The sequence below is a fragment of the Larimichthys crocea genome, chromosome X, assembly GCF_000972845.2.
Source record: "Larimichthys crocea isolate SSNF chromosome X, L_crocea_2.0, whole genome shotgun sequence".
NCBI classification, from domain to species: domain Eukaryota; kingdom Metazoa; phylum Chordata; class Actinopteri; family Sciaenidae; genus Larimichthys; species Larimichthys crocea.
This window is the reverse complement of record NC_040020.1, coordinates 23,386,151-23,405,709: the sequence shown is the minus strand read 5'-3', so window position 1 is coordinate 23,405,709 and position 19,559 is coordinate 23,386,151. Positions and strand designations below refer to the sequence as shown.

The window sequence follows — 19,559 nt, the reverse complement described above, 5'->3', positions numbered from 1 at the left end:
ATTCAAACACGTTATTAGCATAATACTAAAGCCCTGAGCTCCCCCCAACAACACCAAGCTTTGTCTGAAAAAAAAAAAAAAATCCTATTTTTGTCTTTGCTTTTTATTGTTTCAACTCGTCTCCTTGGCTTTACTTGAACCCTTTCCTTTGCCATGACACAAGCTCGACCATTTGATGTTGACAAAATAGAGAAAGGTATTGATATTACACCAAACAGGTAAATATTCCATGTTTCATATTGAATGTCCATAAACACATATATTTCAATTCAATATATAAAAGGATTTAAAGATACAGACCCATAAATCTGCATCTGATTACAGTTTTGGGGGGGCTTTGGGTGGGGTACTGCATCTGATTACAGTTTTGGGGGGGCTTTGGGTGGGGTACACTGTGCAGAAAGTTCTTCCATCATCAGTCACAGACTGTAGATCATTGGATTTAATCAGGTGAAAAGTCATGATTTATTAATTCAATGAAGGCAAAAACTCAGTGCTGTTTCACAATTTTATTCATGTTAACACCAACCTCATACTTAAGATAATAAAGCCTAAACAATCAGGCCTTCATACATTCCCCATGTAGAGCTGCACAGATCATCATGACTTACACTTAAAAATAGAGACAGTGCATAATATGCTGTATATTTACTGTATATAAATATTACATTTATACTGATTGCCCTTACTTGACATAACAGATTTAAAAAAAAAAAAGTCATTAGGTTCAATGATAGTTACTTCCCAAGCCCAGATGAGTACATGTATACTGCAGCTGATCAGGACAAACATAATAAACAATCCATCCAACTTTCTCCTTTTTAAATGGAGTGTAGTCAGATTACAGAGCAGAAAAAAAGGACAAGAAAAAGGAGGCAAACAAACTTTAAAAACAGAAAGAAGGAGGAGTGTGTGCTGGTGGTGTCTTGAAAATGCGAGAAAGGACTTTGAGTCACCAGATGGACAAACTTTAAACAATATGTTTCTCTTCCCGGGTCCTGACCATTCAACTACAACACTGAATGCTGATGAGCCTGTTGCCATGACAACAGGACAGCCTCAGAGGCCGCGAGGTTACTCGAGTAGTGGGGTGATGTGGCAGGAGTGTGTTTGAAGTGACACAGGGGTTAAAGGTTTTGAAGTGAAAGAAAGGGGTGCTGCACTGTCGCATTTTTCTGTGTGTGCGTTAGGGAGAGCTTCGACAGTTTGGCATGTTTTAGCTCCCTTACTACAAAACTGCATATAGTTTACATCACAGCTGGTCCCATCTGTAAAACATGTTGCTGTTTTTAAGAAATGTATTTTTCAAGACTGAACACCAAACATTCCCGATACCCAGCTTCTGAACTGAGGATTGCTTTGTCTTATGTGAGTGAACTGAATCTCTCCTCGGAGGTTTTGGAGCCGCGTTTAGACAAAAACAAGAAATTTGAAGCTGTCACTTCGACAAACATTTACGCAGTCTTGATGGAATACAGTGGACCAAATATTAAACTCAAGTTTCAGGTCTGCTAAATGACTTTCAAACTATTGGCTTCTTTGAACAGTCCTGCATGCGTTTAAAATCTGTCATGTACGTGGCTTGTAGTGAAAGAGCAAACACACTGATATGATCCTTTAAGTGACATCCCATATTAAAGTTATTATGTCACTAAGATCATTACTGTATCCCGTCTAAAAACAGTATCAGCTGATCAAAGGCGCCATAAGAGTCAGAAGGTAGTTATAAACAAAAAAAGTGGGGGCGTTACATTAAAACAAATCAACATGAATGACGACATCAGTTCAACTTTATCCAGGATTATTTGCTAATGGGGCGAGGCAGCGTCATATACAACAACACATAATGCTGTTTTGTCACATGACCGAAAAAAAAGATTATTAGTAAAGTTAACAGACATCATCCACAATGTAGAGTCAAATAAAATATAGACAACTCCTCATTTGAAGTAGTCTGCTACATCCCGGGCGCATGCAATCAACGTGGATCAACAGCATCTGCTGTCGTCTGCTGTCAGGTTGTCAAGCACACAGAAGGAACATCTGTCCAGAGCACTAAACAGAGCAGAGAATACATGGCAGCAGTGTGACACATTTGTCACATTGCTGTTTTTTTACATATAGTGTTGTTGTGGCATGATGATTCATTTCAAGGCGCCTGCACTCGTCACACATTTTATAAAATTTACCAGGTTTCGTCCGAATTTTGTTTCCTTGACGGTCAAGAAAAAGTGGATAGTAGAGAGAAATGACAAGGATGCCTATGATGGGTGAACAGAAATAGAAATGAGCAATTATCCAGCCTTACTGACACATATTGGGTTGTCTTTCTGTGGGCAGACTGTTCAGTATCCACTGTGCTGCCACTGGAGAGCTCAGTGGGACAGAATCTGGTTTTGTAAACTGCACATGCCAAAATCTGTGGAAAATAGCAGCACACTGACGCAGCAGCTGTTAATTATTTTCTAATCGACAGCACAATGGACTTAATATTGTTAATAAGAGTTTAAAGAAAATCCAAACGGAGCAGCCTATTACTCACGACTCTGAATAAACTATGAAGGAATTAGTGTGACGAGAGTGAAGCTGAAGAAGACAACAAAGAAGAAACAACCGATGATGAAGTAGTAGCAATCCTTTTGCGGAGCTAAGCTTCTGCCACATTCACGGCACGCCATTAACACCCCCTCTCCCCAGCCCCAAAGGCGACTCTACGTCTGATCTAGTCGTCTCCTTGGTGACACAAACACTAATCCCTCATTATGGGATGTAGGCTGCAGCACCCCGGAGCGCTGTTTTTTTTTTTTTTATTCCCATATCACATCACTCCAAACGGAGCAGATTACTGTAATCTGGGAACACTGTAGCAGACAGATTAGATTAAGCTCATTACACACATAAAATATGGAAAAAGGGGTTAAAAACACCTCAGTCCATTGGTTAAACACACTTCAGAGCACACACACGCACAATTTTTTGGTCATCTTTGGACACCAAAAGACACTGAGCTGGTGTCAAATGTAAAACTTTAAGTCTGATAAATCTCTTCACCAACATTTCTCATAAGAAAGATTGAAATAAAAAAAATGAGTGCAGGTCTGTAAAGCCCAGCTTTCTGTAGTGTTTGTCTTGTCTAAGTGCAAATAAACCTGCCTCTCCTTTAGCTAAAAGAATGCTTGCTTTCATTTGTGTGTCCCTTTGTAGTTACAGATTTGTTTTATTTTGGCAGGCGGCTAACCACAAGCGACACAAGTTATATGATTGATAGAATTACGAAGCTGGTTCATGCAGTTGCATGAACATGAGCAGCGCAGAATCATGCTAAAGGTTGTACCCACTGTAGTGTTTGTATATGAGTGTGTATGACAGACAGAGAGAGAGAGATGATATAACAGTATTTCAGCCAAGTCTCCACTCTTCTTACTCCACTCATCCAGTGCGTTTTCTTTTCAGCGATTCCAACTAAAGCGGAGAGAAAAAGAACACAAATATGGTATGGATGCATATGCTTAATGATTAAAAAGACCAGTGTGTAGGATTTTGTTGCATCTAGAGGTGTAATTGCTGAAGTGCAATCTCCTAACCTTCCTAGGAAGGCGAAAAAAGCGAAAGCAAAGCCCTAGCTAGAATCAGTTTTTAGTTTGTCCATTCTGGGCTACTGTAGAAACTTGGTCTTAGAAAATGGCGGACCCCACTGAGGGGGACCCGCTCCAACGGTAGATATAAAATGCTCATTTTAAAGTCATAAAAACATAATGATTCTTATTGTCTGGTGATTATACACTAAAGAAAACATAGTTCTGCATTCTGTCTGACATAAAAATAGATCTTACGCACTGGACCTTTAAAACATTTTTTATACTGACAGTTCAAGTCTTACCTCACTCTCTACCATCTTCAACCTGCCAAGTGCATCCTTAGCAACATCCTATAAAATTATAATACAAATAATATACAATTATACATGTATACAATAAGACCCAATGTCTACACACTCAACCACATTCAAGTCAGCCCTGATCCTGCACTCACCCTGTTGCCTTGGCTGGAGTATTTCTTCACAGAGTCAGCAAGTCCCTGAACTAAACGGCGCAGCACAGTCTCATACTCTGCAGATGTGGGGAAGAGGGATGAGAGTTACATCCTTGAGAGGTTGAGATCTATTCTTATATGTGTCATTAGTCTGCTAGTGTACATACTTTTGTGTATTCTGTGTGTTACCTGTCAGCAGAGCAGGAGACGCTCGCTCCAGCTGCGCTTTCTGCCACTGCAGTCTGTGTGTGACCTCTTTGTGTTGATGGATGAGGTCAGATGGGGGATCCCGGCGCGTCTTTCGGTACTCTGCCATCTGAGAGACAGACGCAATGACTGACGAGACCTTCACGCCTTTGGGGTGCCATTACAAGCATTAGAGGAGTGGATGTTGTGGACGGGCTCAAACACACACATATATACCTTTCTCTCCAGCCGCTCCCTGTCATAGTTGAGGAGACTGAAGCTGTGGAGTTTATACTGTGGAGGAGAGTTGTTGGGATGACTGCTCCTGCTGCTGCTGCTGCTGCTACTGCTGCTACTTGCTTCATGTCTGGGTTTAGACCGAGGAGATGGAGCCTGATTCAAACAAACACACACACTGAGACTTCACTGAACTACATATTTTTGTGCCATGTTAGCTTTGGTTACTCCTGCATTTAGCTCACATCTTCGGTGAAGGCCAGGTTCATCTTCAAACAAAACAGACACGACATGTTGTCCTACCAGGCCTCCATAGAGGATAGGATTGTGTTTTTTAAGAGTTGCAGCCACTGTAGTTTCTCCTTCACGCTTTGTTGAGTCAAAGAGTTTCATGTGGTTGCAATCTGCCTTCTCATTGCCAGACACCACTAAACCCTACACTCCTTTCCCAACCTCGCCTTTAGTTTCCTTCTCCACTCTACACACATGCTTGGTTGAAAAATCTACTCACTCGTTCCTTTTGTCTCTCTGGAGGAGAAAGGACGGGCACGGGTTCGAGAACCAGCCACTTCTCTGTCACCGGCTGGAGATCAACTCCCGATAACGGCTCTCTGATTTTCACCCTCACCTCCAACTTGCCACCTGTAGCTTTACGTCCATCCATCACCTACGAAACACACACAGGCTGTTAAACAGATCTTCTGTGAACGCGCGTGTGTGTGTGTGTGTATCCAGTTGTGTTTACATGTTTCCAGCACTTACCTCGATGATCTCTCTCATGTCACAGTGGTTTTCTAGAGCCTCTAGCTTTAGCTGAGCAGTACCCACCACTTTGTCTGTCTTAAACAGGCCTCTGTTAACACAAAGAGAGAAGAACACAACTGACAAAAGCATAACAGACATGACATTTACAGCTTCTGTAAAGTGAAAAACTGGGTGGAATCAAATAGAGAGTTTCAATAAACCTGCATAGCAGAACATCATACCAAATAATCAATATTTTCAACGTTTTAAAAAGCTCTCTCCATTTTACAAAGTAATTCACTCCATTTGTTTCACTATGGTGGAAAATGGGAGTGTGCATATTTATTAGTTAATTCTCAAACAGCTACTTTGCGTTTAGCATTCCACAGATTGGTGCTGAGATCCCTGATCATCTGGTTTCATAAGATTAATAATGCCCCAAAGCTGTGGTGGTTTTTACCCCTTGTGGATGACTTCAAACTTGATGCCTTTGGACTGGACGACTCGTTTGAAGCCCCGGTGGCCGCGGTTTATGTTGAGTTTGAACTGCTCTTTAAACTCTGGACTGCTGGTGTTCTTTACTGTGCTGGTTTTGTCCCTCTGAGCCTCCTCCTACACACACACACACACACACACACACACACACACACACACACAGATAAATGAATGCATGAAAATACATCTTGACATAAACAGAATGAAATATCCATAATGTACTCACAGAGTGTGAAAGATTCTTACCGCACTAGGAAAATGAAACTCAAACTTCACACTGGCATCCAGATCGTTAGGTGAGACACCTGAAGGCAGAGCAGTAGGTGGGAGTGAACATACATTTGACACATTGCTGCCTGGTTATTTCAAAGATGCTGGCTTGAGTTCAGTACCTGAGGGAGCTGGTAGGTTGATGCCTCTGATGATGTACAGCACCATCTCATTAAGTGTCAGATTAGAGTAGATCCTACACAACAAAAACAGCAGTCATGACCATTCAGAAACAGCATCACGACAGACAACAAGTCAGAATCACAGAGAGCCAAACAATCCCGACTGCTGAATGAGTCACTGCCAGAGTCACCTAGATGTTAGCTTAGTATGATACTGGAGCAGAGCCAGAGTGAGTCACACTCTCAGCTACTGCTCTAGTCAGGGAATGTAATCCGCTTGTTGTCTAAAAACATTTGTTTTCAAAATTAGACAACTGATGCATGCATTGAAAATCTATCTATCTATAATCAAAGATACATTCAGTCCAGGTGTAAAGCCTCCAATAAAACATGAAGCTCATAATTCTTTAAAAATTACGATAAGAGATTGATCTATTGACCGTTGTATTTTCAGTTTGAGAAGTGTTAACACCAGGATAAAAATATCAAATTCTTTGATTTCAGCTTCTCAAATGTAAAACATTTTCGGGTTTCTTTGGTCCTTTATTACAATAAACTGAACATCTTTGGCTTGTGTACAAAATTATACTTTTGAGGACGTCACATTGCACCAATTAACTGTTTAACCAAGAAAATGATCGGAAACTGCTGAATTGACGATCGCTAGAGCCCTTTTCATGACTAAGAACTGTTGACATAAACTCTTTCTGTCCTCGTGGAGCCTGTGCAATTCAAATAGAATACATTATAAATTAATATTATGAATATCTATGAGTTTCTTGCTGACTTGACAGTGTTGAAGGTCCTCTCCTCTGTGTGGCACTTGGGGACTGGCTGGCCCTTTGCATAGGCATTCTTCAGTATCTCTATGTTCTTCATACACTCCTCAACCAGCTTCTCAAACCTGGGGAGAGACAGAGATGGTCGTTACAGACAAGTCTTACAGGATGGCTTGGAGCCATATTTATTTATGGCAATTTGTTTTATTTTGCCTCAACTTTAATACAAACAATATGCTAAAAAGCACATATAATAGTTTGAATTAAACTAATGCCGTTTGTGCACAGGGAAAATATATTCCAACAAGCTCCCTTAGAAAGAAAGTCCCTGGTGACACGACACAGCTCTGATTTCTGCACTACACAAACAACTAATTGCAAAAATAATCACATGTATTTCTATATTTAGATAACTTTGGATCACATAAGAATGTCAGCCGGGATTGGTTCCAGCCCCCCATGACCCTGACAAGGATAAGCAGTTATGGAAAATAGATGGATCTGAGGCAATGTGATGATAAATTGTATGTGAAAATATGTGAAAAAAGCTGCAATATATGCAGCGTGGCATGAAAGTAACGCTGTATGTATTATGGTGACGTGGTTAAAGTCTGTGTGTTGCCACAGTGATACCACACTTCACAGATACTTCATTACATATATATTAAAAACAAGCACAAACCGACCGACCAGCCAATAGAGGGCAGTAATAATGATATAATAATGATGGCAGTTGTCATTTTATGTGTTATTTTGTAGATTTAATAATAAGTCGACTGACCTCAGTCAGCTGCCTGAGAGGTTTTTATGATACCCTTAAATACCCTCCATCCCCTAGATTAGATTAAAATATCTATTATGTGCCATCCATTGAGGCAAACTGATTCAATTTAATGACTAATGTTATAATTTTTACTGGCTTGAATTTACAATTTAAAACTAAAAATAACTTCTAGCAGCAGAAAGGAGTAGGTTTTAAATAGCAACAGATAAAATGTGTAACTAAATTCACATAGATTTACAAACATACAAATGAGGAATGTCTCTTACTTCAGAGCCTCAGACACACTGCCCAGGTGTACGAACTGCTGACAGTTAGCCAGGCATCTCTGTAGATCGAGATAAACAGAACAAGATCAGAAAGACAAGAAAGACAGACAATAGCCAAAAACAGTAAGATACAGAACAACTGTGATTTTAAACTTGTCATAAAAATAATAAAAAAAAAAAATAAATAAAAAAGCTGCACAACTAGAACATTGATGAACAATCTTTACGGCCATTACATAACTACTACATGATATAAACATCAAAATAAGCTGCTCTCTGATATACAGTAAGATTTAGGAGGCACTTTAATACAAATTGTACATTAAAAAAAAGGAAAAGAAAACTGAGATGTGTGACCTCATGCTGCTTCCGTAAAAGATCCATGAGTCCATGGAACTGTTCACTGGAGCGAGGCGAGCGAGGGGAGCGGGAGCGAGCCAGGGAGTAGTCCTCCTCACTGACTGGAGCACTGGGAATCTGTCAGGAAGGACAATTACAAATGTGGTGAGAAATAAAGAAAATGTGTGTATGGAAAAAGGAAAATGTTAAAATATATAAATAAATAAAAGCAAGAAGTAACTCAGAGATCTCAAACATCTGCCAACCTGCTATTCAGACAAACCCTCTAATATTCCTTTGGGATTTGAGAAGCATAGATACAGATACGCCAAAATCTAATCAGCTGTTCCTGTGCAGAGGCCTATATCTGTCTGTCCACTAGAAATTATGAATATCTGTTTAAGCCTGTGTGATCTTCTGCAGACAGACAGGAAGACAAACTAACAGAGGCACAAGCATAATATTCTTGGTAATTATACGGCAGGACTGAGTCAGAGAGAAATATGTGGCTAATATGAAGACAAAAATGTTGAAGAAAAGTGAAGCAATATGAAAGAAAGTCATATGGGACAAGTGGCAACTTTATGAAATATGAATAATGGGATGACACTGAAAATATGCAGATAGCCGCGCACACGGGAGAGACACAAACACACAGAAGGTGAGACCCTCACATCTTCTATTTCTGTCTCACTTTCTGTGAACACACCTCACAGATTTGGTTGCTCCTGTGACATCACACTCAACATACACAAACTCGCTCTCGCATCCTCTTGTAGCCTTTCAGTTACAAACGAGAATATATACTGTATAACCTTGCTGATATCAACAGGTAGGCCCGACTTGGCAGCGGTGATCATGGGGTCCAGTCCCTTGGCATGTCTGAGCTGCTGTGCTGCTCCACTCATGTCCTACACACGACCAAACAGCAGCAGATGAATCATTTTAAAACACTGGAACACAACAGATGTTCAAGACTACAGCAAAACAACAAGCAGCAGCATCTACGGAAATACAACACAAATGGCAGGCAATCCAGCCACAGCAATCCAGTCCGCGCTTACCTTCATCTGTTTGGAGCGCAGTGCCGCGCGCATAAAAGCCTGTCGTCTTAGCAACAGGAAATCAACTTGCTGCTGAGCTGAAAAAGGATAATTAAGAGAAAAAAAGAAGCGACACTGTGTCATGTAACACTCCGTATGACACATTTTATATGCACAGGCAGGCAGATGTATATTAGCATGTACATACACACACCAACACTCTAAACACACCTTTAGGTCCCAGTTTTACAGCTGTGGAGCCTCCAGGCGCCTGAGGAGCTGGAGACTTTGCCTTCTGGGCAGGTGGCCGTGCTGCAGGCTGAAGAGACAGAAGCGTTTAAGGTACTGTATGGTTATTTTGAGAAACTTTTTAGTTAGTTTACTTTTTTTTCCCCTCTTGACTAATTTACTGTTCTATAAATAACTAAAGAATCTTTGATTATGAGCATGAAGTTGATGGAACCGGCAGGAGGTGTAGCAGAGAAAACATTAATGATTCAATAACCTACCATGGGAACTGACATGGCACACAATAACAGTGCTAGCTGTGGTTAAAAGGCAACCAATCAGATTCCTTGGCTGCGCAATAACTTCACAATCTGGCAGTGCTTTTATTTAGTTCTTTTTTTTTTTTTACCTTGGCAGCCACACTTTGTCCATCCTCTTCTTCATCTTCGCCATCTGCATCCTGATTAGCTATTTTCATAGCTGTTTCCAAGACACCCAGGAAGTTCTGCTGACCCCCCTCTGAGCCCTGAAGCGGTGGACAGCCTAGAAGAGCAACACTCACATGACTCACTGTAATTATGTAGTGCAAGCTGTACAGAAACACACCTGAAGAGAGAGTGATACCTGGTGGCACAGGCAGGTCAGACAAGCTGACAGGTCGTCCAGCTTTGTGAGCTTTGATGGCATCTTGGTATTGCTGTAAAGAAAAGAGATGATTGATAATCGTGTTATCACTTTTGAAAGCAAAATTCCACCCTCAGATATGATTACATTATTAATACTGGTACTAATACTCTGTGATAGTCGGTGTATGTAACAACAGTAAAATTAAACCTGTTTGCAGGCACACAACCTCATTTTCCACTCCCACCAATATACAAAATGGCTTTCTTGAATATAAAGATAATCAGAACAAGAAAACAATGCCACGCTGAGAGAAAGGACAAAAGCAAAACTCCCACATGGGAATAAATGTCATCAATGTGGTTCCACTCCTACAAAACCACAAATATACATGTCACACACCTAGTATTTGTCCATTCTTTCAACGCTACTTAATTTAGGTTTCCTATTTCCTGCCTTAAAACAAGACAGACATTATTGTAGGTTACTCTGGTAGGTAAAATAAGCAATGGTGGTAGTTGCAGTCAATGCAACAGAGGGCATTTCCAGTCAAAATAAAATGAGTCACACACCAGTTATACAGGGAAAAAAGAAAAATACACCACCGAACAGCAGCACCAAGCCAGGAATACAAAGCGCATCACAAAAAGGTGCATCTTTAAAAATATTTAATGCCTTATTTCATTTAGTTTCAGCTGTAAGTGTGGAATTATACATTAGTTTTTTTAATAAGATAATTATTTTGCTTTGAAAGTAGGTATGCAGGTTTTAAATGGATGTTGTGTACCTTGACAATGCGCTGGTGCATGCGAGCCTTGCGATCATCTCCTTTGCTCTTGGCTCCCTCTGCTGCTGACTTGTATATGTCCATCCTCTGCTGCAGGGCTTCTGCCAAGCTCCTGGGAGCAGGCAGGTCTTTGCAGGGCACACACAGACACGCAAACTCCATTAGTTAAATTCAACATGTAACTTTTTTTATTATCTTCCCTGTGTTGCTTTCTAGTGGAAAGGAAAGATCACAGCTACTGGGGTCTTACCAGCAGTGGACACCTGGGTGGGTGCAGGAGCAGTGGGGGCAGCAGGCTTAGTGGAAGACTGAGGAGGAGGAGGAGCACAGTGAACAGCTACTACGTCTCCTGCAAATGATCGCACATTAGTGGAAGGGTGAGTTATCATTAGTATAACATTTATTTAATTAGGTAAGCAGAAGAAATACGATACACAATAAAACACAGCTAGGCACACACAAGCACAACAAACAATCACAGATGTGACTCCATGGGACTTTAAAATTTTCAAAATGTCCTTTGTAATTCATGTTATTTATGCGGTATAAAGATCTGTGATCAGGTGTGTAACATGCATGTAAATACTACCCAGGACATTATTCTAGTAAAGATATATGTATCTAACATGTAACTGGAGATCCAAGATATGGAGTTTACTTTTTTTTTTTTTAATGATGTGGGATAGTTCTTAAAATCTGTAAAGAAATCAGGCAATAGTGAGTGAGTAACTGAAACAAAATCTTGTGTAAAGTATTCCTTTAAAGGTCTAGTGTGCAGGATTTTGTGACATCTAGACTGAAGTTACAACCAATGGAATTCCCCTCACCTCACCCTCCTCTTACATGTATGAAGGAAACTCTGGTGGCTGAAAAACTTGAAATGTGAAATTAAAACCTAACGATTCATATTTTCAGGTGACTGTACACTAAAGTGGTTACAGGACACACATACTGACCAGGAGGGGGAGGTAGTGAGCTCAGGTCAACTGGTTTGCCTGCATCCAGTGCCTCCACCAGCAAGTCTATCCTCTGCATTAAGAGAGGTCAACACTATTAGTGACTGACACATACACAAACAAATAGATGAATTCGTATGATACATTGGCAATGATTATGTTACCTTGGAAGTGAGGTAGTGCTGTTTGGCCAGGTCAACATCACCATTCTGTTTGGCGTGTATGGCAGCCATCTTATACTCCCTTTGTCTGGACAATACAGCCTGTTTCAGCTCTGAATGGAGGGAAGATATACGTGTATGTGTGACAAAATAAGAGAGAGAACAAAATAGAAAACAAAACAAAGAGACTAGTTTGTTAAAAGCTCAGGAGGATTAAGTTTGCTTATACAATCTACAATATATATCTTTTCTTACCAAAGTAATAAAAAGTCTTTAAATTACGATCTGATCAGTTCAACAACTAAACAGCAACAACCAAGACAACGTGCTGAAATATTTTCTACTTGAGATAAAGATATTAAGTTTGACGTTAGGATTGTACTATGGTCGTCACATAAATCCACTAATTTGTTAATCAAGTATTCACCCAATCGAAACAAATAAAAGAACTAATAGTCACTGAATCCCTTTGAATAATGAGTTTAAAGTGTTAGAGTGGGACGATAATACCACATCTTTATTCTCACACATCCAGTACAGAGAAGACGCACAGAGAATATTCTGTATGTTATCATGTGTGCACTTACCTGAGTGCTGTGCGTCAGGCTGACTGGGGGTGAGGGGGGAGATGGCAGGTGTTTCTGGGGTGATGGCAGCAGAGGGGTTTTGAGGTGGGGTCAGATGGACTGGCCTTGTATTCGGAGCTGTAGGCGCAGCTTCCCTCAGAGGTTTACGATTTGTGGGAGGAGAGGGCATGAGTGTGGGCTGGGGCGGTTCTCGTTCTTTCGTTGATTCAGACTCGGCTGTGGCGTTGGGCTTTCCGCCAAGTGCAACAGGAGGCGGCATCTCCTCCTCATTGACTGGCTTTCCTTTCCTGGCAGATGTCAACATGGACTGTAGTGTCTATGGTGTAAGAAGAAACAAAACATGAACAAAAGATTTTAAACATTTTGCAAATTTTAACAATATTACGTTTTAGATTCTTAAATAAGAGGCTCATTTAGAAATTTCAAAAGATTTACGGGGATCATCTTGTACTGAGCTTGTACAAGAAGTTTTCTCTTTTCCTTCTCCATTTTACCTTTAACCCACGGTCATATCTTCGAACTTTGCTAGTCTCCCCAGCAGCCTTGGCGTTGGAAATGGCCGTCTTATACATATCTATGCGCTCCAATAGGCGGGCTTCCAACCCAGTTGCACCACTGGGAGCAGCTGGAGGAGCGGAGTGGGATGTGACGCTCACTTTGGGAGCAGTCGGCGTGATGGCAGGAGTGCTGGCAGCAGGAGTTTCTGCCTCATCTTCCTCTAAAACGTCATTCAGTTCTGCCTGCGTACAGAAACAAAGACATTTATAGAGTTCAGAGAAAAATCCAGATATTAGGATAAAACAACTCAACATTATACTCTATGGAGAATGAAGAAAGAAGATATTGACAACATGCCCATCACAATTTCTCAGACTCCGTTGCTTTGTCGAATCCAAAACCCAAAGCTATACAGTTTATCATCATACACGACAAAGAAAAGCAGCAAATTCACATTGGATGAAGCTCTGAAAAATGATTTATCCATTGTTAGAATTGTTATATTATATTTCTGACAACTAATACACTGATTGATTAATCTCTCAAGGAGATACAAAATGCAAGTGTGTTACCAGCAGATCGTCATCATCCAAATCGTCATCTCCTATTTCCTCATCATCCAGGTCTTTCATACAAAGAGCTGCCATTCGCTCTATTTCAGCCATAGGAACAGGAGCTGAACATGGACAAAAAAAAAATATATATATATATCACAGTCACTGAATCTTGTAGCACATCAAAAATTAGGCATGAGCACCCATGAGACAAAAACACAGTTTTACACAGGTAGATCTCACCTTTGCCTTCACCTTTCTTCCCTTGTGATCTTCCTCCTCCACCCCCTCCCATCAGATTCAGCAGCTCTGCCTCCAGCTCTTCATCATTTCCGTCGTCGTTCATCCCTCCATCCGGGGACAGGTCAAGGAGCAGCCCCATCTGAGAGAGACAGCGAGGACGGACACAAGCAAAGTCAGGGAGAGAGTTGCTGAATCATACCTGTTGTTGACGTGCGGACAGTGGATATCATTCACACATCTCATTATCAGACATGAGGGCTCTGTTACCTGTTTGGCTCGGGCTGCCCCTTGACCCCGGGGAGGGGGGTTTCGACTGCGACTCATGGACTGTTGTGGACCTAAATATTAAGGAAGAGGTGAGCCAATGAAAAGAAGGAGAGAGGTAATAAACGTGTCGATAAGTGACAGTGCATGGAGTCAGCACTTTGAGCCACTTATGCGTCATAATTCAAACGGTTAGAATTCAAACTGTCATGACACCAACAGTTTTAACTGCCTTGTCTCGAGTTAGCTTCTGCACTCATATTAGCCAGCAGCTAGCCCTACATATAACTGGATTTTTACATATAATGAGTGTGTTTACCTCGTCACCTTCACGGACCGCGCTGTTATTATCACAGCTAGTCGGGTCTCTTATTCAAAGTCGGCGGCTGCTCGTAAACAGCAGCAGGACAGGCTGAACGTGAGAAAGGTGAAGCTGTGTTTTATTGTCCGTGCTATCAAAACACCAACGGACAAGCTGTGGAATCCACTTCCTACACAGCGTCTCCAACGGCAACGCTTTACGGCTGGGACGAGACACGCCCATTACTGACGTAAAGAGTCCATTCCACGGCAGTACAGGTGCGTGGGGAAAAAACACGAGTCGACAATTTGTCTTAATCAGCATAAATTAGTTGTTTGAACCTCAGCAAGTACACTTTATACCCAACTTTATACTTCAGTTTGCTTCACTTACTCAGTGTAACTTTGCTCATGTGAGCTGTTCACTACATTCACAGCTTTGACCATATAAACCTTTAGTTTAGTTAGCTGTAACATAGCTAGGTAGCTATATTATTTCCCATACTTTCTTATATGTTTTCATCTTTTCCATCAAGTTAACTTATTTTTTTTTTATTCTTTAGGGAAGGAGAGATGGCCAAAGGAAAAGCCAAGAACAACAGTAAGAGGAGATGTTATAGGCCTTTTCTCACAGCAGACATTTTGACATGAAACAGTAAACACAGGTGATACTAATTGAGGCTCCATACCATTCAGGTCAAACAGGGTCAGGGTGCTGCTGTAGTCTCTGCTGCACGAAATGGGACTGAACCTTAATTAGTATCATTAGAAATGCTGTGAAAAAGGTTCTGTCATGTCATATAATATGGGCTAGCTCTGATGTGCTACTGTTAAATAGGAATGTTTTTTTTTTCTGATGTTTTAAAACTAAATGATAAATAATAAACATTTTAAATACTAATCAGCTACAGTGATTCCCCATCTGAGTTGGTCTTCCTGTGTTCAGACAGCTTATCTCCACCCCAGCCTCGGTCACTCAGGTCGAGGAAGAGGGAATGTCCAAGTGATGAAATCCCTGAGACTGATGATGTCCAGGCTACTCTCCATCATCAGGTAATTTAGGTACAGAAGTGGTCAAACATTCATACATTTTAGTTTCTCTGTTAGTCTAATTAATCTAATATATTAATGATGATGAATAATCTGATAGACTATCCCTTTCTTTTTCTCGAGATGTCAAATTAATTATGTCAAAGTCAGTCATCAGGGAAATCAAATTTTGTTATCTTGAGAAAATGTTCCCGTTATCTTGGGATAACAACATTAATTGTTTTGACATAATGACTTAAATAACTTGAAATCTTGAGAAAACAAGTGAAATAAATCCATTATCACAAGAAAACAGAGGAAATAAAATGTATGAATGTGTGACCGCTTAGGGCTTCCATATTTAGGTGATTGAAAAAGAACATATATTTACATCTTTTAAAGCCAAATTGTTGAGTAGTCTTGTTTTTTTATATCAGGACACTGAAGGGATTAATAAAGCAGCAGATGATGCACTGCTACAGTGCCCCCAGGCTCCTCTGCAGGAATCCACTGTGATTACAGCTCAACCCCATCAGTCTTGTCTCACCAAACAAGAACCTGTCACAGAAGAAAAACATGCAGAGGCAACAAATGAAGTGACGGTTAAAGCTGTTGAAGTGCAAGAAGAGACAGTTCCCAACTCTGAGCATCAGCTGAAGGGCTTTAGAGTGCATTCTCATAACCATGTCAACAAGAGTGGAGAGGACATGGAGGAAACTGCTGAGGAGTGTAACAGATCACCATCTCTAACATGCACTGATCAACTCCAGGTCTTCTTGCCAACCTGTGAAAAGGAGGATGGATCCTACACAACTGCTTTGGGGGAGCAACCTGCTGCAAAGGAAAGCTCTCAGTGTCATTTGAAGAGAAACCAAGAAACGAGCCATGAAGCGCACAGCAATGCGTTTGTGGTTGATGACAAGGAAATCACAAAGGAGGCAGCAGCGGGCTTACCAGCCAAAAAGAAGAGAAGGATGGGTATGTGTGGTCTGACGGAGAAGGAGCGGACTCACTTTCTGCAGACACAAAAGCGTGAAAACGGGCAGAGCGGACCAGAGAGAGTCGAGAAGCAGATTTGTAAGGACACAGCTGACCTTACAACTCAGGAAGAGATGATCAGATCTTCACCCCCCTTACCCTCCTCACTACCCATCCCAGGAGGCAGCGTCACAGAGCAGACAGATATAAAGCTTCAGTCCAGCCACAGTGGAGGGGACGACAGGTCAGAATAATGTAGCAAGGAATCCAAACATGTTAAATAAATGTAATACATTTCATATTTTTAGTTTGTAAGTAACAAATACCAGTGGTTGAAAGAGTTGTGTCCTGTGCTTCTTAAGTGAGTCAAGTGTAATCATTGGAGAAGAACACAAAATGTTGTACAACAAAATAACAGGACTAAATGTAACTTGCTACTTCCCCCTTGGTGATAACATTGTTTGTTAACACACAGGGCAGTAAGTGAAGTCCGCCCTGCTGTCATGGTCTCAGCTGGGACCAGTACTGTGAGTGATCCAGGCTGCTCAGAGGATAAGAGTGAAGAAGGCATACTAACTGGTCCAGAACAAACTGGTGACACAAAGTCAGATCTACCTGCCGAGGAGAGAGAAGAGAAGGAGCAGCAGGAACTAGAGGAACGTGCAGCTAAAATTATGGATAAAAAACCTGAGGACCAAATAAAACAAGGGGAAGATGGGTCAGCAGTAGTAGACCAAAGTCCAACACAAAATGTGGACCTGGAAGCTGCCCCTCTGCAGGTGAATAGTGCGACCAGGGCAACAAATGAGAAGAAGGAAGAGTTGACTGATGATGCTGGAGCAGGTGCTTCATCCCTAGACACAGGAGGAGGCTTTAACGGTGGCTCTGTGGAGCTCTGCGAGGCCTCGCTGACACCCAGTGGCACAGAGAGGAATGACAGTGTAAGTGACCATACCAGAACTTAAAATACCAGTTTAATGAAGCTCACAAAAATCCATAACAAACAGAAATATGTATGACAGTCACCTGTTAAATGACAGCAACTAATAAAGGTAGAGAGAAGCCAACTAGTTGCTTTCTTAATTGCTGTTCCTGACAGTCTAACAGTCTTTAAACACGATCACATGATCACCAAACGTATATATAGTCAAGGTTATTTCACTGTGTACCTTGTAACCTTGATTTTGTTGCACACAGTGTGATGCTCATGATGAACCTGGTGATGGCCCTTCTCCTCTGAACGCTGACCTGTTTGGATCTGGGTACTTGGATTTTGTGTCAGACTCACAGCTGAACACCATCGCTCTGACGTAAGAAAGTACAGAATGGGGGAAGTTATGTTAAGCTTGGGGAAGCAAATGAGCCTAACTAGATAAACGTGTAAGCAAGCTTGAAGCCTGGGAAACCCAGTGGTGTCTTCTTCCATCGAGGCAAACAACTTACCGATTGACAGGTTGTAAAAACAATGTTTTCTGTGTTATCAGGAAGGAAACAGGAGCTCCACCCACCAGAGATTGTAAACAGAGAATCTAAACATGTCGTAAATTCAGATACAAGTTTAATTTTGTTTAATTTCTTACATCAAGTAGACACCCTATCCTTTGTCATAAAGCTTAACATATCTACTCATTTTAGTACTTTTGATATTAAAAAACTCAAATTTAGGATTTATTACAAGCTTACACTCCTAAAATGTCTACGCATCTAGTGAGGAGGAGGACGATCTAGGATCTGCAGACTGTTATGAAGCCACAGACCTGATGTGTGGACTCATCACTGAACTCTCCTCTCTGAAGTACGTAAATGCTTCATCTCTGGTTTACACAATCTATTCTTTTTCCTTTTATTGTCCTTTTTTTCTGCTCCTCCCTGTTCCCAGAGTTGAACTTTTGACTTGTAACACCATTGGTCAGTTTCATCCTCTTCACACCCACATCTGTGCTCTAATTGGCTAGTTTGTCATCAGCTCTGTCAGCTGTAGACTGCTTGGCACCTTTCACCAGGGCCAAAGAGATTGGGTTCCTTGTCTGGTCAAGCCCTGAATGGTTTGCTTTGATGTGCAACAAATTAGAAAGTGTGAAATCAGTCATACTTCCATAATGATAGAGGCATTTTGAAGGTTTCTTTAAAAACTTTTCCCAACAACACATCTCACTAAATCACTATTTTCTCCTCTGTCATTTATAATTTACTTAACATCTTCAACCTGCCTTAATTTGCCCTGCTTCTTGTCAAAATCAAATCTGGTGCAAAAAAATAATAATTTAACTATTCAAATTAATAATGGAACATTTGTCCTCTGGTTGCTTTCCTCTAGTCGAAAGGTCATGGCCACTCATAGAGAGCTGGAGATCCTGCGCCGCAGCAGTAAAAGTTCAAGGAGCTCCATACGTTGAGGATTTGTCCCTGTCACTCTTAAGTCTTACTGTTTCCCCAATGGTTTGTGGGTAAAAGGCATTTGTGCCATTACAGAAACGTTTAAATACTTTGTGATAAATGTACCTTCACTCTTCTTTTGTCAGCGACAGCTGGAACGTTCAGTTCGGCTCGGTTCTTCCTAAATAAAACTGGTTGATGTTGAAGTCAGTAATCTGAGTATTGTTCTCTAAGTATCACCAATTCACACACTCAATTCGCTTGCTTAAATTCTCTGAAAGAATACACAGATTTGTCAGTTTAGACATTTATAATTTCTGGCATAGAATATTCACACACAAAATTTCACACAAATTTTTTCAACAAAGTTTGAAGAGCTTAAACGGCATTTTGGAAGAGCCACAAGCACAATATTCAAAATAAAATAACATGCCTCAAAAACAGGTATTTACAGGCCAGAACAAGAACAAGTCACTCATATATTAAAAAATTTAAAATACTGACATGACACAGTCACATGATGTTGACTGTAGTAAAGTTATTGCTGATGGCTGTATGTCTTATAAAGGTTTGATAGTGTTCTAATCCTTCAATGCATGTACAGGAGATATGAAACTGGACATTTTTAAAATATGTGAAACTAACATTTTCCTTTGGAACATATATTTTTCTTATAT

The 19,559-nt window shown here is 40.8% G+C and overlaps 2 protein-coding genes across 7 annotated transcripts; one reads left to right on the top strand and one right to left on the bottom strand.

The window, feature by feature from the left end:
• Window positions 1–494: 494 nt before the first annotated feature.
• On the bottom strand, window positions 495–14,682 carry cc2d1a (coiled-coil and C2 domain containing 1A). Of its 5 annotated transcripts, XR_003462930.1 has the most exons (30): window positions 14,519–14,682; window positions 14,203–14,273; window positions 13,936–14,074; window positions 13,711–13,814; window positions 13,135–13,380; window positions 12,641–12,956; window positions 12,057–12,166; window positions 11,893–11,965; window positions 11,187–11,285; window positions 10,937–11,064; window positions 10,150–10,222; window positions 9,935–10,068; window positions 9,529–9,616; window positions 9,319–9,395; window positions 9,070–9,165; window positions 8,273–8,392; window positions 7,916–7,974; window positions 6,874–6,990; window positions 6,087–6,160; window positions 5,941–5,999; window positions 5,660–5,811; window positions 5,218–5,308; window positions 4,967–5,122; window positions 4,456–4,611; window positions 4,222–4,348; window positions 4,033–4,109; window positions 3,881–3,928; window positions 3,425–3,462; window positions 2,190–2,261; window positions 495–2,055 (listed from the first exon to the last, which is right to left on the bottom strand). XR_003462930.1 is itself a non-coding variant. In XM_027282441.1 (29 exons), the coding sequence occupies exons 2-28, from the start codon at window positions 14,257–14,259 to the stop codon at window positions 3,430–3,432; spliced, it is 3,009 nt and encodes a 1,002-aa protein (XP_027138242.1). In that variant the 5' UTR covers window positions 14,260–14,273; window positions 14,519–14,682; the 3' UTR covers window positions 495–2,261; window positions 3,425–3,429. The 5 variants fall into 5 exon arrangements, 3 of the variants coding, with proteins under 3 accessions (XP_027138242.1, XP_027138243.1, XP_010740336.3); XR_003462929.1 differs by having other exon boundaries at window positions 2,190–3,462; XM_027282441.1 differs by having other exon boundaries at window positions 495–2,261.
• LOC104927858 (uncharacterized) lies at window positions 14,662–19,548 on the top strand. 2 transcript variants are annotated; one of them, XM_010742036.3, is made up of 8 exons: window positions 14,662–14,778; window positions 15,063–15,100; window positions 15,446–15,552; window positions 15,966–16,750; window positions 16,982–17,447; window positions 17,704–17,816; window positions 18,215–18,301; window positions 18,824–19,548. In XM_010742036.3, the coding sequence occupies exons 2-8, from the start codon at window positions 15,073–15,075 to the stop codon at window positions 18,900–18,902; spliced, it is 1,665 nt and encodes a 554-aa protein (XP_010740338.3). In that variant the 5' UTR covers window positions 14,662–14,778; window positions 15,063–15,072; the 3' UTR covers window positions 18,903–19,548. The 2 variants fall into 2 exon arrangements, with proteins under 2 accessions (XP_010740338.3, XP_019113084.2); XM_019257539.2 differs by lacking the exon at window positions 14,662–14,778 and adding an exon at window positions 14,792–14,982.
• The last annotated feature ends 11 nt before the right edge of the window (window positions 19,549–19,559 follow it).